Genomic DNA, 21889 nt, shown 5'->3' with positions numbered 1-21889 from the left:
AATAAAATGGATCTAGATCTGTTTCGTCGACGCATTTGTGAAACTTTAATGTAGGCCTAACATTTTGTGAATTTCTTAAAAATGATAGAACTTTTAATAACATAATAATACATCATGTGTCCAACACAAAAAATAATTCTTAATGTTATCGATGTGCATGATGTATTTGCGATTGGCGGAATATGAAATACATAACGTTAAAAAATAGCCGAAGTTAATGAAAATAACAATGTTTCAACAAATATGCATATTATCCAATATATAGGCCTATAAATATAAATATAAATAAATAAATAAATATATATATATATATATATATATATATATATATATATATATATATATATATATATATATATATATATATATATATATATAAGTGTGTGTGTTTGTGTAGTTTATACCAAGCCTTTTTTTTAATCTTACAAGACACGTTTGTAAAAACATGTTCTTCTGTATGTGAATGTAGATCTATCATCAGCAAAGTGTTGACGCTTGTCATGACTATAAAGGAAATATCATTGATATAATTTAAACCTATCCTTAAACAGTTCTTGGCCCTTTATGAAAACATTCGTATAATTATTTGAACATTCAGGGAGTTCGTTGATGTACTCTGTATATTTTAAAATGTTTGTAAATGTAAAATTTCGTAAAAATAGAGGAGCAACAGCAATGGAAATATAGAAAGAAAAGGCCATTCTCCTCTTTGTTGTCCTACTATCACGTGACTTTGGTTAAAGTAGGTCAGAAATACGAACTACCTCATTGTAAGTAAGCCACGTGACCGGGTAGCCTACACATTGACCAGCGGCACAGTCTTTCTTTCGCCCCCCCCCCCCAGGACTATAATCTTCTCTAATACTGTATATTAGTAGTGTCTCTTGTTGAATATTTAAATTGTTTGTTTTATTAACTCTAGTATTTCGATACCATAAAGCAGAGTGCAGCATTTGAACAAATTATGTGAGGATGTGTTGGTTCATCTCGTGACCTCATCTACTTGACTACCGTACTTACACAAATCGGATTATAGACATTATAATTAACGAAGATAGTTCTTACAAAGTTAGATAGCACGATTTAAAATATGGATCTAATTAATTTTATATATATTTTAAATCATAAATATTCTTGAATGGGGTATACAGTAGATATTAGATAAAACACTGACACGTACATAGTCTACAACTATGGCTACAACACATTTGCATGCCTCTTGATTTTTTTTTAATGCTCTTTATCTTCGTAGAATCAGTCATCGATAATATTTACGAACTGTGCCTATAATGTAGTTTATTAGATCTGTCATGTAGCATGTATTTTGAGTCATAACTTTTTTTTAAATGTATGAAACTGAATAGCAAATCCTGTCGTTTATATCATGATCTTGCCAGTTATATCTTATACTTTAAAATAAAAATTCCTTGAATTATATTTAAATCATAAGATAGTTTTAGTTACGTGTTTCATTATATTTGAATGTTATTGGCCGAAACATTTTTGTAACTCATAAAAGAAAGAGACCACAAGGTCTATTACGTCAACAAAAAGATCGAGTAAAGAGGTGGTATACGAAAAAGATTTACAGTGAGAGTCAGTGAGCCTTGACCTACTGACCATCAGTGTGCACACGTGTACTTTCTTGCTTGATAGCACGCGTTCTATGCAACGAGCAAGGAAAACGTCAAACACGTGTTAACCTAAGCTGATCTTTATTTGTAGGAATTTTACAAGCACTCATCTTTATAAATTGATATCTATATTTAAATATAACTGAGACAAACATTTAAATCAATATAAAAGCATTCTTATTAGTCATGTTTCAAAACGACTAAATAAATTCAAACAAGATGGGTAAAACCCCTATTGTTAAAATTCTTTGCTTGTGTAAAGTTTGTTTACATTAAAAATATCTACCGGTACTGGAAACTAGCATTATAGGCTACATTAAAACTTAAATCGGCTTATTACCAGAAGATGCAATAAGAATTGCAAATAATTTATTTATTTGAAATCTAATTGAACAGTGCAACTATACACAATTACAGTAAATCAGATATCTGTATTATGAATGGTTAAAACATATTTAATACATGTTACAGATAAAACTTTATAAAAAAAAAAGAAACCAATGCTGTGCTTGTTTAACTGAATCTGTTGATTTTCTATGTTAACCTAAAACTATATATATATATATATATATATATATATTTATTTATTTATTTATTTATTTATTTCCTGAGGTAGACGTGAAAATACTTAACCCTAAATATCAATGACTGGTCAGTAAATACCGGTACCGGTACCTTCCGCAATGATAGAAACCTACAAGAACGACAGATTCAGTTTTATTACTTCGAGAGGCGTCATTTTGTCTAGCGTTTCATTAGGTGTTAACTCGAGACATCCAGCAGAGTGGGTAAAAAAAAAAAAAGAAGAAAGGGGAGTTAAGTTAGAGCAAGGCTATAAAAGAGATCACCATGATGTTAATTCAACATCTGGGTCAGATAGACGTAGAGGGAGTGCGACTATGGTCACAGGGGTGTTACATTACGTGAGCAAAGACAAAATGATGCCTAAGTGAAGGTCCATTTACAGCAAGTGTTGTAAAGTCACAAGTTGCTTTTTTTTTTACTCGAAAAAATCAAAACACTCGACATCATATTAATCGCACATTTGTATCTAGCCATCTCATGAAAAATCTTGGAGCTATGCAATGACCCTTTTCTCTTTTTTAAAGTGTCACGTACTATATTAGATCTAGAAATTTTAAATTGGCATATAACATGCATAGTTCATACACACGCGCGCTAACAAACATGCACACACACAAATATCCCATATATATGTCGTTATAGTAGAAACGTTTTGATCAAACTACTGTGAGAAGAATAAATAAAATATATAATATAAATCACTTTTTGACTTAATGACATTGAATGTTATACCTAAAAATGACCTACAATCCAATTTATTTAATAAAGTATAATGTACGATAAAATTATCACAGTTTAGAAATCAGCATTCTATAACTTTAAATTAAATGCAAAGAACGAAAAAAAAAAAGAAGTAAAACATATAGGAACCTATATATATTTTTATGAAAATAAAATAATTAAAAAACAGCAATATTGTTTGTATTAATAATCTAAGTGAGTCTATCCGAGCCAACATATCAAAGTCATGGTTTTCTTTTTTTTCTTTTACCTCTTCTCGAGTTATGTTACGTAATAACTTTCTATGTTTCGTCTGAGATAACAGCTAGACCGGGAGAGCATTCCTTGTCAGTAGGGAGAAAAGAGAGAGAGAAACTAGAGGCAAACTGAGCCCAGACTCAGCCCTAAGGGCACCCGTTTGGGCCAACGTTCATCCCCCAAATGGGGCCCATGTGTTTAGCCATATCAGGCCCCTCAATGTTTTCCTCGTACTGGCCCCCATGAGGTTTACATCAGGGCTTCAACTGGGCCCCCTAACTGAGCCCAGACCCAGCCCTAAGGGCCCCCGTTTGGGCCAACGTTCATCCCCCTAATGGGGCCCACGTGTTTAGCCCAAGCAGGCCCCTCAATGTTTTCCCCGTACTGGCCCCATCAGGGCTTCATCTGGGCCCCCTAACTGAGCCCAGACTCAGCCCTAAGGGCCCCCGTTTGGGCCAACGTTCATCCACCAAATGGGGCCCATGTGTTTAGCCCTTTCTGGCCCCTCAATGTTTCCCCGTACTGGCCCCATGAGGTTTCCATCAGGGCTTCAACTGGGCCCCCTAACTGAGCCCAGACCCAGCCCTAAGGGCCCCCGTTTGGGCCAACGTTCATCCCCCAAATGGGGCCCATGTGTTTAGCCCTAGCAGGCCCCTCAATGTTTTCCCCGTACTGGCCCCATCAGGGCTTCATCTGGGCCCCCTAATTGAGCCCAGACTCAGCCCTAAGGGCCCCCGTTTGGGCCAACGTTCATCCCCCAAATGGGGCCCATTTGTTTAGCCCTTTCCTGCCCCTCAATGTTTCCCCGTACTGGCCCCATGAGGTTTCCATCAGGGCTTCAACTGGGCCCCCTAACTGAGCCCAGACCCAGCCCTAAGGGCCCCCGTTTGGGCCAACGTTCATCCCCCAAATGGGGCCCACGTGTTTAGCCCTAGCAGGCCCCTCAATGTTTTCCCCATACTGGCCCCATCAGGGCTTCATCTGGGCCCCCTAACTGAGCCCAGACTCAGCCCCAAGGGCCCCCGTTTGGGCCAACGTTCATCCCCCAAATGGGGCCCATGTGTTTAGCTCTTTCTGGCCCCTCAATGTTTCCCCGTACTGGCCCCATGAGGTTTCCATCAGGGCTTCAACTGGGCCCCCTAACTGAGCCCAGACCCAGCCCTAAGGGCCCCCGTTTGGGCCAACGTTCATCCCCCAAACGGGGCCCATGAGTTTAGCCCTCTCAGGCCCCTCAATTTTTCCCCGTATTGGCCCCATGAGGTTTCCATCAGGGCTTCATCTGGGCCCCCTAACTGAACCCAGACTCAGCCCTAAGGGCACCCGTTTGGGCCTACGTTCATACCCCAAATCGAACCCATGTGTTAAGCCCTTTCAGGCCAATTAATGTTTTCCCCGTACTGGCCCCATGAGGTTTCCATCACGGCGTCATCTTGGCCTTCTGATTTCGCCCAGACTCGACCCCTAAGGGCCCCATTTGGGCTTTCATTAATTCTCCCCAAAGGGCCAAGTATCTATAGCCTTATTGGGGCCCACAAGTCCTTTTCCTTACTGGTCCCAGACGGATTTCACAAGGGGATTTTCTGGGGCCACTGACTGAGCCCAGACTCAACCGAGTTCTTCCCCCAATTGGGGCCCATGTGGTTAGTATGGGCAGGCCCAATTGGGGGTCCTTACCGGGCCCGAACATTTTGCTATCAGGGATACAGTTATTGTATGCAGCGTTTACATCAGTTTTTATATTGTTCGTAAAAAATTTTCTGATAAATTTAAAATATCAAAAAATATAGTTTTCATTAAATATGTAAATAAAATTATTAAATCAAAAGAATCGTCCTTATATATTGTATAACAATAAAACACTTGTTTTTATTTCATAGCTATATACATATATATTAAAACGAAATATGTTAATGTAAAAAAAAAACAAAAACGAAGCAATAAAAAGTTTATATAAAAAAATAACAAAACATTCAATGAGTTTATTGTGTTTATAATGAAATGGGAAACTATCCGAACCAATTATATTGAGCTCTTTTTTTGTCTCCCCTTGAATTTCATTACGCAACGAGTTTCCTGGCCGACGGTCTCGTCCGAGATAAGAGCGAGGCGGGGAGGGCACTCCTTGCCAGTAGGACGAGAAGGGGGAAGGTGGTGGGACCGTAACTGTATTACGCAAAATTCAGACCGCCAGCCGACGCCCAGCAGTGAAACAATGGGGCGAATCTCTCCATCCCCTGCTACTTACGGGCCCCATTCATCTAAGGGGGGTTTTGAATGGGCGCATGACGGGGTAGGAAAGGAAAAAACTGCCCCGCACGACTATCCGGTTCCCCGTGCGGGCCCCTAACTCAGCCCGGGCCTGAACAGGTAGCTTTGCTGGCTGGGTAAGCAGGGAGGAAGGCATAACATTTGTTAATAATTACTACAAGAGTGAAAGGGGTCTGAAGATTTGTTCAAATGAAATAAAAGGTAGTAACAAAAAGTATAATAAAATATAAAAAACAATGCATAAAAAAATATATCCGATTTTTCAATAAAATCAAAACTTTTTTTGTTTTTATTTCTGTCTGTATTTGATCTAAGCAGAAAGTTTAAGTAAGTAAAGTTCCCCTTTCAGACCTTGCATGTGGTCTATATGGCAGATTATGTAAATGTCATGTGTTTCTGTGGCCTACAGTTCATGAGGGTGTCATAATATAATGTGGCCAGCACAACCAACTAATGTCAGGTACCCATTAGAGATGGGTGAACTCAGAGGCACCCAATAAAGGTCCCAAAATTTAAAATAATAATTAATAAAATAAGTCTTTTGTAAAATTCAAATTTTTTACTCAACGCCACCCTTTGATCAGGAAACAAGATGCGTGTGTGTAGTAACTGAATGAACTCTTTATGTTATGTCAGTCCTATTTATTTGTATGTTTCTGTTGTGTTAAATTGTCTGTATATGAGAAAAGAGTCCTTCCATAAGGATCAATAAAGCAGTCTTGTTATGTTACTCTAGAAGGGGCGGGATATTTAGTTATTTTATGATTTGCTACAAGAGGGGTTAAAAAAAGGTATTTTATCTCATTAGTTAGGGTACTATCCAAAAATTCCCCTAAGACCCCAATTTAAGGACCTTCCTTCAGGGAACAGTAACAGGAAAAAGTAAAAGAGGCAGATAGAGAAAAAGATGGAAAGACAACATTTAGCACATTTAAGAATTTGATGAGCCAGTTCTTATTTAAAGAGAATCTATTCAAGGCAAAAATCAAAAAAGAAGGACATTCTAGTAGCCATATATGTGTGGCGCCACAATAGGGTTTAACAGGTGAAGGTAAAATTATATTGTCATTGTTTCTATTCTAATTAATTTAAGCTATATATAAGTATATTATTTTTATTTTAGCTTTTGGAAATAACAATATGCTGAAATAAATAGCAACTAGCTATTTTAAATTTATTATGTAGCAATGCTAAAAAAATATGTCTCTAAATCTAGAATCTAGAAAGCAGTCTTGTTATGTTACTCTAGAAGGGGCGGCATATTTAGTTATTTTATGATTTGCTACAAGAGGGGTTAAAAAAAGGTATTTTATCTCATTAGTTAGGGTACTATCCAAAAATTCCCCTAAGACCCCAATTTAAGGACCTTCCTTCAGGGAACAGTAACAGGAAAAAGTAAAAGAGGCAGATAGAGAAAAAGATGGAAAGACAACATTTAGCACATTTAAGAATTTGATGAGCCAGTTCTTATTTAAAGAGAATCTATTCAAGGCAAAAATCAAAAAAGAAGGACATTCTAGTAGCCATATATGTGTGGCGCCACAATAGGGTTTAACAGGTGAAGGTAAAATTATATTGTCATTGTTTCTATTCTAATTAATTTAAGCTATATATAAGTATATTATTTTTATTTTAGCTTTTGGAAATAACAATATGCTGAAATAAATAGCAACTAGCTATTTTAAATTTATTATGTAGCAATGCTAAAAAAATATGTCTCTAAATCTAGAATCTAGATAAATCTATAGGCTTACATACTAATATATATACTAATTTTTTTTTTTTGTCTCTCTTGCTAATAGAACTAGAGTCTAGATTGTTTTCATAGACCATGATTTTTTTCTATAGAGCTTATATTTTATATATTATCTAGTCTAAATATAAATTTATATTTATATAGGTCTGTGATCCTTTTCATTTTGTTGTCACTGAACTCGGTTACGATTTTTTATTTCCATCAGGAAGTTACCAATATGTAGGAGTTCTCAAAATGGCGTCACAAATAATGTTTTCCACTTTAACTTTATTTATTTTTATAAATCGTTATGCGATGGCTCAGAAATTTACAAATCTCGAACCTACTTTTCAAGAGAGGGCTGTGCTGCAACATAGGACTGACTCCTTGACTATTCTTATGTTGCTAGGATTATTATTACTTACAATTTTGACTGTTTGGTTATTTAAACACAGACGTTTTCGATTTGTTCACGAGACAGGCTTATCAATGATTTATGGTAGGTGTTCATCTATAGACCTAGAGTTAGCTTAAACATAAGGAAAAAACAAACAATTTTAAAACAGGGGAAGTTGTGTTCTAAATTGCATTCTATGGCTCTATCAGATCCAGATGTTAACCTTTATTTTTACCAGTTGTCTGAGTTGAGCCTGAGCAATGAGTCATTCATGAGTTGTCAACTCTCTCAGTCTCTGTCTGAGTCTCTGTGAAAGGTTTTATTTGAAATGAGATTTCTAACTAAACATTATACTATTATAGCTATAGAGTATAGTAGTATACTAGTATAGATCTATAAAAAATGTAATCTAGATCTAATGAGGTTGTTCTGGATTTCTGACCTTCTTTAAACTTTAAGCTAAGTCATGTGGGGGTAGAACAACAAAGTCAAGAGGAGAATGACCATGTCTTTGTATATTTCCTTTGCTATTGCTCCTTTATTTTTAAAAGATTTTACATTCACAAACATTTTAAAATATACAGAGTACATCAACGAAGTTCATGAATTGTCAAATAACTATAGGAATGTTTTAATAAAGGGCCAGGAACTGTTTGAAGATGGGTTTATCAGTAATATTTCTTTTATAATTTAATAAATAGTCCATGACCAGCATCAACACATTGCTGATGATACATTCACATGTACTCAGAAGATGTTTTTACAAACGTTCTTACAAGATGAAAAAAAAAAGCTTGGTGTTAACTAAACAAACATATATTTATTTTGGATAATATGCATATTAGTTGTAACATTGTATAAATGCGGTTATTTTCATAAACTTTAACTTTAACTATTTTTTTTAAAGTTAAAATGTATTTCATATACCGATAGTTTCTGATACATTATGCACATCGATGGCATTAAGACTTATTAAAATGTGTGTTGGATACATGATGTATTATTACGTTCTTAAAGTTCTTGCATTTTTAAGAAATTCAATGAGTTATTTCATACAAATGTTTTAAAGTAAAGTTTAAAAATTGCATGGACAAAATAGATCTACATCCATTTTACTTAGCAATCAACAATGAAAGGGCGGGGTAAGACACATTTGGCCTGTGGAAGAGTAGATCTAGATTTATACTTGACTATCGTGTTATTTGTTCGCTAGACAACTCAAGCCTTTTACGCACAAGGAAAAACACATGGCAGTCTTTTCATCTTTTATAGCAACTAGTCGTCATATCGACTACACACTAGACTAGCTCTAGAGTCTAGAGCTATTTGACCAAATTCAATATACACACTGGTCTGCTTTCCAACTTTTAGTGTTCGGTACCTTCTCAAGTTCAAGCTTGTTTACTTTTGGGCAGAGAGGGAGGGGTGGATGAAAGTTTTACAACTTTTTTTTTCTAGGGCTGGTTACCCAAATGCTAAGAACTTAACTGTAAGTGTAGTCAGTGTAGATCAAGAAATCTAGATCTCAGTATGGCAAACTATAGGACAACGCTTCAGTATCTTCTATCAAAGGTTTAACTATTTGTTTTAGTTGAAACTATTAAAAAAGGGATCTCTAGATTCTCCTATTATTAGCAAATTATAGTTGGCGGTTTGGCGCTAATGACTAAATTGAAACCACTAATTATTGACTTAAAACGCTTCAGATTCCCACTATAAACTAACAAAGCACAGCCCGTGATGTAAACACAACCACCACGTGACTCTGAGGAAATCTGGAACAACCTCATTCTTTAAACAAATTAAAAGAATTGTTCATTGACTTTATTTTTCTTGGTATACATTTTTAATTAACATAATAATCATTACTTTAAAAATCTTGTTTTTTTTTAAGGTTTGATAGTTGGCGCTATCATTCGCTACACTAGTGATGCTAAACATATACCTACAGCTCCTGCTGCCCTTCAGGGAAATCATTCCTACACTTCCCTCAATCCACCTGATTACATTTCAATCATTCTCAATCGTACAAACAGTAGTGATACCCAATCAGATAGGATCATCTATGCTTTTAAAGGTGCTATTGCAGCATTGGAAGAGCCCCCACTTGAAAGAGCTGTGAGTCTTTTTATTTATTTATTTTTTGTTATTAATGTTTTACACAAAAATAGTTTTCCTTAAGGCATGCTTCTTGTACATTTTCTTATAATTGACAAAAAATTAGGATTCACTTCTTTATTTTATTATATAATAAGTAATATAATTGAAGTTACTGTTAATTGTAAATATATAACATTTTAAATAATAATTGCTATTTGAGCACAGTGTTTGTATATATATATTAAATAATAGGAACATTTCCTTCATAACTTTAAGTAAAGTAGAACTGATCTTTTTAATAGCATACTATAAAAAAAAATAAATCCAAAAGTATTATATGAGATCTCACAACACCTTCTAAGTGCCTTTTTTTTTTCTCATTAATATTTGCCCAATAGATTCAGTAATTCATTTCCAAACACCTATTTAAAAAAAGATGTGAGCAAGCTGGTTAATCACTTGCCTACTGCAACTCATGATTTGTTATGTTTATATCTAGAGCTATTTTGTAATAATCTACAAAAGCTAAAAACATTTTGAACAATTTTAGCCAAGTAAGAAAGACTAAGTCTCAATGAATTATCATTTTTCTTCTTAGGTAACATTTTCTCCAGAGTTATTTTTCAATGTGATGCTTCCTGTTATAATATTCAATGCTGGATACAGTATGAAGAGGGTAAAAATTGAGAGAAAGAAATGCTGGTAGCATCTCTGAACCCTGTCTGTCTTTTTTCTCTCTCTCTCTTTTTCTTTTCTTTTAAACTTTTTGATTACTATTAATATTTATAGATATCACAGAAAAAAACTTTTTAAAAATAATTTTATGTTACTGTGGATACTAGAAACATGAGAAGTACTTGTATAAGTGTTAATTTAAAAAAAGAGAAAGTGATTTGTATCAGTGGGATTTTATGCCTCGAGAGACGATCTTTTCCCTTTGCAACTTCTTGTGTGACTGAATTGTAGAAAATATAAATTAGCTTAGGGTAGCTTATTATTGTAGTTCATCTAGGTAGAGATATTTCTTGTCATTGTGTTATGATACTGGTGGATGACAAGTGAGATGGGAACAATAAGAACATTTCTGTATACTGAAGGATTTATTTGTTTAGTAGCTGCCCATTTGTTAATTGCACAGGTGAATATACAAATGTACTGGTAGACCTACTTTGTATTTAAAGCCTTGATTTTGTTACATTTAGTCAGTCAGAATTTGTAGAGAGAGGTCAGTTAGAATTGTAAAGATGGGTTAGTTAGAACATGTAGAGTGAGATGAGTTAGAATTGTAAAGTTAGATAGGTTTGTTAGAACATGTAGAGTGAGATGAGTTAGAATTGTAAAGATAGATAGGTTAGTTAGAACTTGTAGACTGAGATGAGTTAGAATTGTGAAGATAGGTTAGTTAGAACTTGTAGAGTGAGATGAGTAAGAATTGTAAAGATAGGTTAGTTAGAACATGTAGAGTAAGATGAGTTAGAATTGTAAAGATATGTTAGTTAGAACATGTAAAGTGAGATGAGTTAGAATTGTAGATAGATAGGTTAGTTAGAACATGTAGAGTGAGATGAGTTAGAATTGTAAAGATAGGTTAGTTAGAACTTGTAGAGTGAGATGAGTAAGAATTGTAAAGATAGGTTAGTTAGAACATGTAGAGTAAGATGAGTTAGAATTGTAAAGATATGTTAGTTAGAACATGTAAAGTGAGATGAGTTAGAATTGTAGATAGATAGGTTTGTTAGAACATGTAGATTGAGATGATTTAGAGTTGTAGATAGATCAGTTAGTTAGAATTTGGAGAGTTGGAGACTAAAGAACTGTATTGTAGAAATTTACTTATTTTAATAAACACTGAAGCCATTAAAGAGTTAGACTTAACTTTGCTGTAGTTTGAAGAATAGAAATTAAGTATTAAATAGTCATCAACCAAAAAAAAAGAACTTGCATCATAATTATGTCTTATTTTTTCTAACTGTCATGACTGGCCGAGTTATATATATATAACTTAGAAATAAAGCTTGTCAGGTTATTGTTACTTTGTTACAAAATCTCATTCATTGAAAGACGAACATATTAATTTTTGTATATTTAAAAAAAAAGTAATTTTATATTTCTTGTTATAAGTAATTTTTAGTAGAAAATAATTCTCCATACTATTTTTTTTTCTCTCTAGAAACACTTCTTTAAAAATCTGGGTGCCATCCTTTCATATGCTCTGATTGGGACAACAATTTCTGCCTTGGTAGTAGGGTGAGTGAAGTGTACAAGGTTTATTTTTATTTTAAAAATTCACAACACTAAAGCATTGTGGGATATCCTTTTTCTAACAATAACTGTGTATTGGCTAAAAAACGTACTGATTTGTATTTTTTTAAATAATTAACATTTTTGTAGTATAATGTAAAAATGTTTTAATTACATATTTAAAAGAAAGGAAACATTTTTCTAATTTTGCAGTGCCATAATGTGGGGTTTGACAAGGGTGATGTATGACATCACTATAACTCTGAATGAATGTTTTATATTTGGAGCTTATCTTTCTGCTACGGACCCAGGTGTGTATGGATGTAGATAATTAAGCTAGACCCACTTCAGTTTAAGTCTCTAATTAACATAAATGACAAGGTTAAAGTGGATGCGCTGGGAGTTAATCCTTTTTTTTTTTTGAAGGGACATCTTTAATTTATAAGATAAGAATTAACAACTTTGTTTCAATTGATCCTTTTTAAAAATAATTATTTCCTGTCAAACTTTGCTAATTTTGAGCTTGCTAATAACAAACTGTCTAGGTATTATTTTTTTTATTCTCTCATCTATGGCATTTTATATCACAGGAGACAATGAAAGGGTCTTTGGGTGCTGTTAAATTTTCCACCAGTTTGAATACTTGCTCAGAGAAGTAGAGTCAAGCCTCTTTATGTTAGATAGAATAAGTTTTATTTCTTTGTATTTTTTTTTTCTTCTATAAATGAAGTAACAATCCTGGCATTGTTCAATGACCTGCATGTTGATGTGGACCTCTATGCCCTGGTCTTTGGAGAGAGTGTGCTCAATGATGCTGTGGCCATTGTTTTGTCAGAGTGAGTATTTAAAACTACTGACTTTCCCTGGGCTGAAGTTACTAAACCATTTCTAATAGAGTAGATCTACATTTACTGCTCTGACGTACAGTTGGATCCAGTTCATTGGACCACATCTGGATACAATCATTTTAGCCTTAATAGCTGGCTGGTTCAATCAATGAGGTTCTATTGTATAATAGAAATTGTTTTGGCGCTTTAGTATCATTAAAACAATTATTTTTCATATATTTGAAAGGAATGTTATATAAAAATGTACTGTTTAGATGCTATTTCCCTATAAATTTTGTATGCTGAAATTATTTATATAAAGTTACTGTAATCCTTTATGCTACAAACAAAGATTATGTTTAACAAACACTATGAAATTTATATAGCTTATACTATTATGTTATCCTTAAATCCACTTTATAGAATGGCTTTGTATAATCAATCTCCTTCGATTATTTTAGGTCAGTTGAGACCTATGGTGAGTACTCATCAGATGCCTTCAGTCTGGAAGCATTCTTTAGTGCTTTAGGGAAATTTGCTGGTGTTATGGCTGGAGCTTTTGCCATTGGGACATTTATGGGAATCATAACAGCTTTTGTATCCTTTGTACCTAATGCTATAACTTGTATGCCTTGAGTTGTATTCATATAGTTAAAAATATATATATATCTTTTCTGTTTTTTTTTTTAAATGTTTGATTACAAGGTAAAAAAAAACAAAAAACTAAGATTTTGACCAAAAATTTACCAGGCTGAGGGATAATAAAAAGTTACTGATTTAGTTAATAGCCTCAATCTTCTTCTTCTTGAAACTGTCAGGTAGAGTTGAGCCTTCTGCTCTTGGACCTCTATGCCAGCAAAATTGAACAAGAGCTTCCTATCACTGGCCTGAATGAGAACAGTGTACATTGTTCTGTCTGGCGGTGGGGTCAGACTCACGCCCAGAGGCCATGTACACCCGGACTCGTGCCATTTTCCTTTTCTATACCAAGCTAATCTTGCAGGACATGCCATTTATGCAACTGCCCCTTGAGGAATGAATTGGGACATGGTTGTGGGAGCTTTTTTTTAACTCCACACAGTGCAATGAGTCGCACCCCCACTTGAGTCTTGTTTTGCTAGCCTAATCTTTGGCCTCTTTTCGTCCTACAATCATTTCCACCCAGGTGCCACTATGAGGCTGGGTAGCATGCCTGGGTTAATAGCCTAAAAAAAAAGGAATTATGGTATACAAAATTTCTACATGGTTGTAAAGTAGTTTGGCTTAAAAGTTATACAAAGGGGCATACTAAAGTATGCAAGGGGCACAGTTTTCTAAAGTATGGCCAGATCTAATTAATGAGTAGAAACATTTACTTTAATCCTTTCCACTCAATGGTCATTCCTGTTATTTTAATAAAGTTGAAAATTGGAAACCCATCTAGGTAACTCAAAATAATGTAAAGAACCTAATTTGACCAGTAATGTTTATATATATATATATATATATATATATATATATATATATTAAAGCATGTAATTCTATGCCTTAACTATTATTTAGCTAACAAAATTTACAAAAATACGAGATTTTCCTCTTTTAGAGACAGCACTTTTCTTTTTGATGTCTTACAGTACATTTCAGGCGGCAGAAGCAGCAGACTTGACAGGTGGCCTTTGAATATTAAAATAGTTTTTTTTTATAATTGTATTTTATTAGCTGTTAATTAAATTTTTAATGTAATAATATATTGTTCATTAAATGAAAATTAGTTTTAGATGCTCATGAATATATAAGTGTTGCTTTGTTTTTAAAGTGTTAAAATATATATATATATATATATATATATATATATATATATATATATATATATATAGCATGAGTTGACACTCTTGCTATAATAAACTATTAAATACTAATGTTTACAGGATAACCTTTTCCTTTACCATGCTCCTTATAATTTGATGCATTAAGATCAACCCAGCACTTTTCCTTCACTTCCTCTGTTTGGGCTAATTATTTTAATAATCTGTTTTTTTTAATTTTCCCTTACCACATAGAATGTAGATCTTAAATGGTAAATGTACTAACCATTTCAACTACTATGGTATTTATAACTCTTATATAAAAAAAAAATTGTTTTCAAGAGTTTCAAAAAATGTTATGCATTGAATTATTATTATTTAAGTCCACTAATTTGTTTAATCCATTTCTCAGGTATCGTTGCTGTTTTATTTTGTGGTATCACGCAGGCACACTACACATACAACAATTTGTCTATAGAGTCCAAATACAGAACAAAACAAGTAAGATGTTGAATGTGTACATAAAACTTAAAGCTCTTTCAGAATCTCTTTATGTTTTTATAGTTTTTAGCCTCAAACTTAACTCCTGAATTTTTTAAATTTAAGACATGTTTATGTGTGTATTACGGTTCTTTAAAACGTAACAACAATTTTATGTTACTAGTTTCTTATAGTTTTACATGCCATTAATGATGGCTGGTATATATTTTTTTTTTGGCCTAGTAACAAGTGACACAAGATTGAGAGTCCCTAGTCTTAAGTACTGGTTCTGATATTTACCAAATAGTCTATCATGGTTATTACTTCAGTAGATAGAAATTTGTAGTAATAGTCACTTAATAATAATAATAAGGCTAGTCTTTGAGTCCGAAGATTAGTGAGGATTGTAGTATTTCCCATGGCTGCGCAGTCCCAGCTGTGACCTACATATTTTGCCACATCCAGGGCACTGCATTGCCTCCAGTCTGCGCAGAGTATTTTTAAAGTGATAATTGGCTCATGCAGACCAATATCACTCTTTAAGCTACATGCAGTTCACAGTAGCACAGAAGTATGAGATGGCTGTGAACCACAGATTCTGCCCAATGGCCGAATTACCGACTTGGTTCTACATCTGTATCTTGTCCTACATCTAGATCTAGTCCTAGAGTTAGTGAATACTAGTAAATCTAGTAATAATAGATGATAGAAGTCTAGCCCTAGCTAGAATCAACTACTAGCCTTTTTAAAAGTATTTTATTATACTTAGACTTTACTAGATAGATCAATACAGTCTCCAGATCTAGATAGTCACTTAGATACTGCTAAAAGAAATGAATTAAGATACACTTAAACACCTTGAAGTTAGATATTGATTTGATCTTGAAGTCTATGTGATTTATGATAAGTCACCTCAAGCCTTTGGTATGTGATATATGATTTAAACTGAAGGTTTTTGTGACTTACAATTAGACTTTAAGAATATGCATTATGTATGAGCTGACCCTTGGAGCTTTAGTTATACATAAGATGTCACTGGGGACTGTGTAGCTACAATATGCACAATGCAACTTTGATAAGCGCAGCACAATTTCAACATCACCAAGCCTTTGCCTTCTGCTCCTCCAGCTTTTTGAACTGATGAACTTCTTGTCAGAAAACTTTGTGTTCCTATACATTGGTGTGTCCATCTTCACATTTGAGCCCAACAAGTGGCATGCTGGATTCATTTTTGCAACATTTGTATCCTTTTATCAGTTGTGGGATGAATGGGTTAATTGTTTACAAGCTTAATGATACATTTACATATATATATATATATATATATATATATATATATATATATATATATATATATATATATATATATATATATATATATATATATATATATATATATATATATGGGATTGAATGCACCATGCTACACTAAAATATTAATGCAGGGCATCAAAATTCACCAATTATTTACTGGCACTAAATATCCATATTTTTTTTCTGTGAACATCAACATTAAAATGTATCAAGCTTTGTTATATCATTGGAAGACTTCACTGAGCTTAATACAACTTTTCATAAACCCACTTGATCAACTTTTGGCATTCAACAAGATTTAAGAAGGATGTCTATGAAAAAATTTATATAACTAAGCATAAACTGTAAGTGCTTTAAAATAAAAATTATTTTGTTTCCTTGACATTCAAAAAGTTTGCTGTGATTGTTGCCAGGTTTTTAAATATTTATCCATTGTCTTTCCTGCTAAATTTGGGTCGAAGTAACAAAATTCGGCCAAACTTTCAACACATGATGATGTTTTCAGGTAAAAGAAATTATTTATACTTGAGTTCTTTAATTGTACACCTTTTAAGATATATAAGGAAGATAACTCAGGATGTGGTAATTACAAGGCAAGAATATTTGCTGCCTAATATAGAATCTATTGAGTAATGTTCTTTTGGGGAGTTTTTTAAATCTGGTTTTGAAATTATTAATTCTTGTTCTAGACACCTGAGGCCTGTGATATGTTGAAGACAGTAAAGTTTGTCTTAATGCAACTACATAAGACCCTATTTAACCATTGGCCTATTAATCTTAATATACCGTACATACCATTTTTACCCACAAAATTGAAAGAATTTTTAAAGTCCATTATATAAATGATAGGAAATTCAAGTCCTTAGAATATATAGGTTACAATTTCTCAAATTCTCTTACATTGAGATATGTAGCAGAGAGACACAAACTGCTTGGCTACCCAACTGAGGGAGCTTTATCTCAAATCCAGATGTAGACTAGAAAATTTTAATTAGAGATTTCAATCTTATTAAGTTGCAGCTGAACATCAGAGGCAGCAAAGAAACTTTTACCAAGGTAAACCCTCCCCTCCTCGTGTCCACAAAAAAGAGAATGGCCTAGAGCACACTTACCATGTTGTAGGAGTTTGGAAGATAAAACTATAGAATGCAATGAAAAAAATCACACTAAATTTAGCAGCTTGCTGGGTTACAAAGTAAAGAAGGTAGTTTGATGGGAAGGTTGTTTAATCCGAGCTAATGCTAAATAATAGAGTAGTCTTGTGCATTGTAACTAGTTTATTTTTTTTGAAAGGATATATTTTTATTCACAAGCAGCAGAAAGATAGTGGTATTAATATAATATTGAGGTCTAGTATGTTGCTGCACTTGAAGTAGAATTCTTTTATTTTCTAATTAGATTTTCTGGCTATATACTTTGTGATGCTTTGCTGTCTCTTTAAAAAATTTTATTGATCTACACTGACAGGCTTGAGGGGTGCCATGGCCTTTGCTTTAGCCATAAGAGAAACGGACTCTGAGGGGAAGCAACTCATGGCATCTGCTACCATGATAATAGTATTATCAACTGTGATATTATGTGGGGGTTTTACCACCCCCATGCTTCAATGGCTCCAGATAAGGTATGACTTGACTAATTCAACATATCTTTTATTGAAGGTCAAATTATTACAAATAATTTTTTTTTTAAAGTTTTAGTTATCTTTAGGTTTTAATTGTGACACTGAATGATTCTTTATCTTCTTCATTCTCATTTATCATGTTGGAACGTTCATATGACAGGACCAATACATGAGATGAATTGCACAGTTCTTTACAAGTCAGGCAGCTCTCCATATAGTTTTCTTTCAATAGGGGTGTTATGGGACTCTTGGTAAAAAATGTAGTTTTGAAGGACATGGTCAGCATTCTCTGGTGACACTCCATAAGTGCAGATTTTGCTAGTCCTGATTTTTAGCTTCCAAAACTCGTGTTGTCTCATTCTGTTATTTTCAGTTCTGAAGCAAAATATAAGATGTTGGTCATGTTAGGATAGTTTGTAATAGGCATCATCTTTCTTGTGATTCGGATGAGAGCTTGTCCATTTCTCGTTGATTCTATTCACTATAAGCTTCTTCATTTACTGAATGATTGATTCTTAAAATAAAACTAAAAAAGTACTAAATTGACTGGCAAGTCTGGCATGCATTGTTTGTTGTGTAGCTGATTATTTCTGAATAAGCTAAAACTCTACTTTTTGTCTTCTCTCTTTATTTCATTGTGTTATGCTTTATTTGACAGAGTTGGTGTGGATGAAACAGACACAGAAATGCATCACATGGCTGGAGAGTCAGTCAGGAATGTAAGTCTTCTTTTCATAGTTTTAGCTAACAATAATTTATTCCACTTGACCAAATATTTTTGAAAAGTATCAACCAACTTTAACTATTCCATTGTAAATATGAGTTGACAACTCCTACTAAATTTTAGCATGACTTTCTTATCCACTATTTCCTTTTTTATTTTGTTGTTCATATCAAACTTCAAATTAGGATCCTATAGGTATTCTTTCCTTGTCTAACCCATTCATCAAGATAGAACCTTTAATTTAGTAGAATCACTTTTTAAGCTTGCTAATCTTATATCAATCCTTATCTTTGCTAATAATTTGACCAGTGCATTTATTTTCTTTTTGTGTCCAGGAAACTGTAAAAAAAATATGAGCATGTTCATATTTAAAATTTTTTTTTACTTTGCAAGCTACTGATTTTTTTTTTTGCCTTATCGATGTACAAGTATTAAATTTATGGTTACAGTTACAGAAGCAAAACTTTTGCTCATTTTTATGAGCTTGTAAATTAGTTTGAACCAAAATGAATAAGCTCTGTTGTCATGGCTCCTTGAGTTTAGATTAGATTTGTTTAACAGTGCTGTACAAATTAAATTAGGATTATTATCTTAATTATCTTACCGGGATGTTATAAAACAGGACCTCAAAACAGTGAGCATTGATACTGACCACTAGGAAGACATAGTCTTAGACCGCACTAGATGGAGAGAGACGGTGACGAAGAAAGCTTTGGAAAGTGAAAAGAAACATGGGCATTTTAAGTCTCAGCTTTTTTTTTTTTTAATTTGTTCCATGCAAAATGTTAAGTGAGAGAAACTTATGAAGCTATCTGAAAACATTTTTCCCCAAACAGAGACGTTTTGTAAGAATGTTAGACTTTTTGTCTGTCAGAGCAGTTTTACTCTTATGCCTGTCTGAGTGTATTCACCATTTTTGTTTGAGAGGCTTCTCCTTTTTTTTTTCTTCTTTCCCTTATAATCTTATAAATTACAGATGTTCGTTCAGAAGACAAGATAATTACGTTCTCCGTGTATCTTTGTGTTAATCCAGAGACTTGAACTAAGTCATTGGTTTTTACTGGTTGATTCAGGCAACCCCTTCTTACTCTAATGGCACTAGGAAAGAAGGAGCACTTTTATGAATTTGTATTTAAAGAAATGTGCCTTAATCTTTGTGTCTTTGTCTTTCCCTATTGCTCTTCAAAAAATGAAATGTGGAAGTCTGGCTTTATTGCAACTCAGAGTAGTAGATCTAGGATTTAGACTGAACACTTTTTGAATACAAACCTGCTTCCCAGTCATATGAAACTGTCTTTTTTTTGTTTCTTGTTCCCAGCTCACCCCAGATATGGTGGTATGATGAATGTTGTTGAACTAACCTACATACTCTAAAGATTGTTTCTCACTATTTATGTGTTTTGTTTATGTTGGATGTCATCTAATGTCAAGTACCTAATGCTTTAGTTGGCTCAGTGTCACTTTTTAAATATTTGTTTATGAGTTCAATGTTACAACACTACTCACTCATTTCTTGTGGACTTTTTATTTTCAAGATATACATTATTTTTGGTTCAAGGGGAAAGTATTGGTGAATATTACTTTGTTCTATACTGAATTACACTTAGATCCTCCCTTGATGTTTAGTGCATAGGGGCTGCATAAAGATCAGTGACCAGTGATGTTTACAGACTCTTCCCAAATGGTGTCCACTGATTTTAGGTCTTCCATGAAAGTACAACCACACGTTATAATTAGAATTAATTTTCCTCATTTTGGACTCAAGTTGTATTGCTGTATTTGGGGAACATGTTTCATGTACCGAACATTTGATGTGCTGGTCCATCAAAACTTTGTTCAGATAATTTTAATGGTCCTAACACACACACACACACAACTAGTGCTTGATGAATTGGGCTCCTATGTAGATAATTTTAATGGTCCTAACACACACACACACACAACTAGTGCTTGATGAATTGGGCTCCTATGTACTTTTCTTTGGCTATGAATGCCCTTGAAACACCCTGACTGATAATGGAGTAAAGGAGTGCTAGTTCAGCAAATGATTACTTCGTTGGTGACTGGATCTCTGCATGTGATTCCTAATATCCATCTCAGTTTTTGCTGCTGAGCTGCACTTAGCTTTCTTTTGATCTTTACTGATGCCTTCTCTATTTTTTTTTCTGTAAATGTTGAAGTAAGGAGAAACATTTGAAAACATCTATATGAAGACATTTGTATGGAAAAATCTATCTACTGATTTAGCTTTTCAAATTTCTGAATTAAAATAAACTATCATTCTATACATTCTGACCTTTGGTAATCCAGTTAATCTAAGACAAAATCTTGGACATTCCTTGTCCTATTTTCTTAGGCTATCCACACACAGCGGTTATATAGCACCATGGCAAATCCATCTTCCTCCATCAGCCAGTTGTCAACTCCTGGTACCCGCACTGATTGTTCCATGCCCGGGTTTGCATTCCCATATAGTGGCAGTCCTTTAGATCGTAGCAGGACATCCTCACTTCAAGTAGGACATGACCTGATAGCAGGCCACAATACTTTTTTTTTTTTTGTTGTATTTTCATTTTCAGTTTAACTTCTTTGTTGTCTTCCATTAGCACCACCGTACATGTGTTGTGTTTCAGTGGGTATTTCTTTATTTACGTACAATTTAATGTTAAATTGGTATTGATGAATTTATAAACTCGAGAATCGTTATCCACTTAAATATCCACATAAATTTAGCGAAAGCGTATTATGAAAATAAATCTTAGGTTTTCACTTGTGACTATAATTACAAAGTTAAAAAGAAGAATTGAAAAATGTAATATTAAATTTGATAGTTTGTTGTAAAATTTTTCTCATGAAAGAAAACTATTCATCAAAATGAAAAATAAAATCAGTAAATTGGCTAGATAGCACTAGTAGAATAATTTTAGAATTTTTCTTTTTTTTTCTTTAATGAAGTCTTAGCTTTTAAATTGTTTTGTTGTGATTTGATTATATTTTTTTGTTACATCAGTTTTCCTGTTGGCTTAAATTTGATTTTGGTTCAAGATAATCCCAAATTTAGATTGTTGTAAAATAATCTCCACATATTTGTTGTCTGCTTATGTGTATAGGTCTGAATAATCCTTCCTTTGTGTTCCTTTGAAAGCAAGATTTAAAATTGAGTACAGTTGTTCTTTTTTTAAAAAGAAATATTTGCATTAA

At 33.6% G+C, this 21889-nt stretch overlaps 1 protein-coding gene across 10 annotated transcripts in view; it reads left to right on the top strand.

Annotated features, from left to right (window-relative positions):
• Positions 1–7408: 7408 nt before the first annotated feature.
• The window catches only part of LOC106055755 (sodium/hydrogen exchanger 9-like), a 28378-nt gene continuing 13897 nt past the window's right edge, over positions 7409–21889 (top strand). For 5 of the 10 annotated variants that reach the window (XM_056012396.1, XM_056012395.1, XM_056012397.1 and 2 more), the window contains exons 1-15: positions 7409–7699; positions 9492–9715; positions 10296–10373; positions 11868–11944; positions 12152–12249; positions 12669–12774; positions 13227–13362; positions 14308–14413; positions 14962–15050; positions 16158–16271; positions 16737–16848; positions 17811–17964; positions 18623–18683; positions 20007–20024; positions 21045–21203. In XM_056012396.1, the coding sequence (XP_055868371.1) occupies positions 7456–7699; positions 9492–9715; positions 10296–10373; positions 11868–11944; positions 12152–12249; positions 12669–12774; positions 13227–13362; positions 14308–14413; positions 14962–15050; positions 16158–16271; positions 16737–16848; positions 17811–17964; positions 18623–18683; positions 20007–20024; positions 21045–21203 (1776 nt within the window). In that variant the 5' untranslated portion in view covers positions 7409–7455. The remainder of the gene's footprint in view (positions 7700–9491; positions 9716–10295; positions 10374–11867; positions 11945–12151; positions 12250–12668; positions 12775–13226; positions 13363–14307; positions 14414–14961; positions 15051–16157; positions 16272–16736; positions 16849–17810; positions 17965–18622; positions 18684–20006; positions 20025–21044; positions 21204–21889) is intronic. The other 5 variants (XM_013212187.2, XM_013212185.2, XM_013212188.2 and 2 more) reach the window with 3 other exon arrangements.

The sequence above is a fragment of the Biomphalaria glabrata genome, chromosome 15, assembly GCF_947242115.1.
Source record: "Biomphalaria glabrata chromosome 15, xgBioGlab47.1, whole genome shotgun sequence".
NCBI classification, from domain to species: domain Eukaryota; kingdom Metazoa; phylum Mollusca; class Gastropoda; family Planorbidae; genus Biomphalaria; species Biomphalaria glabrata.
This window is presented reverse-complemented; position numbering and strand designations above follow the sequence as displayed.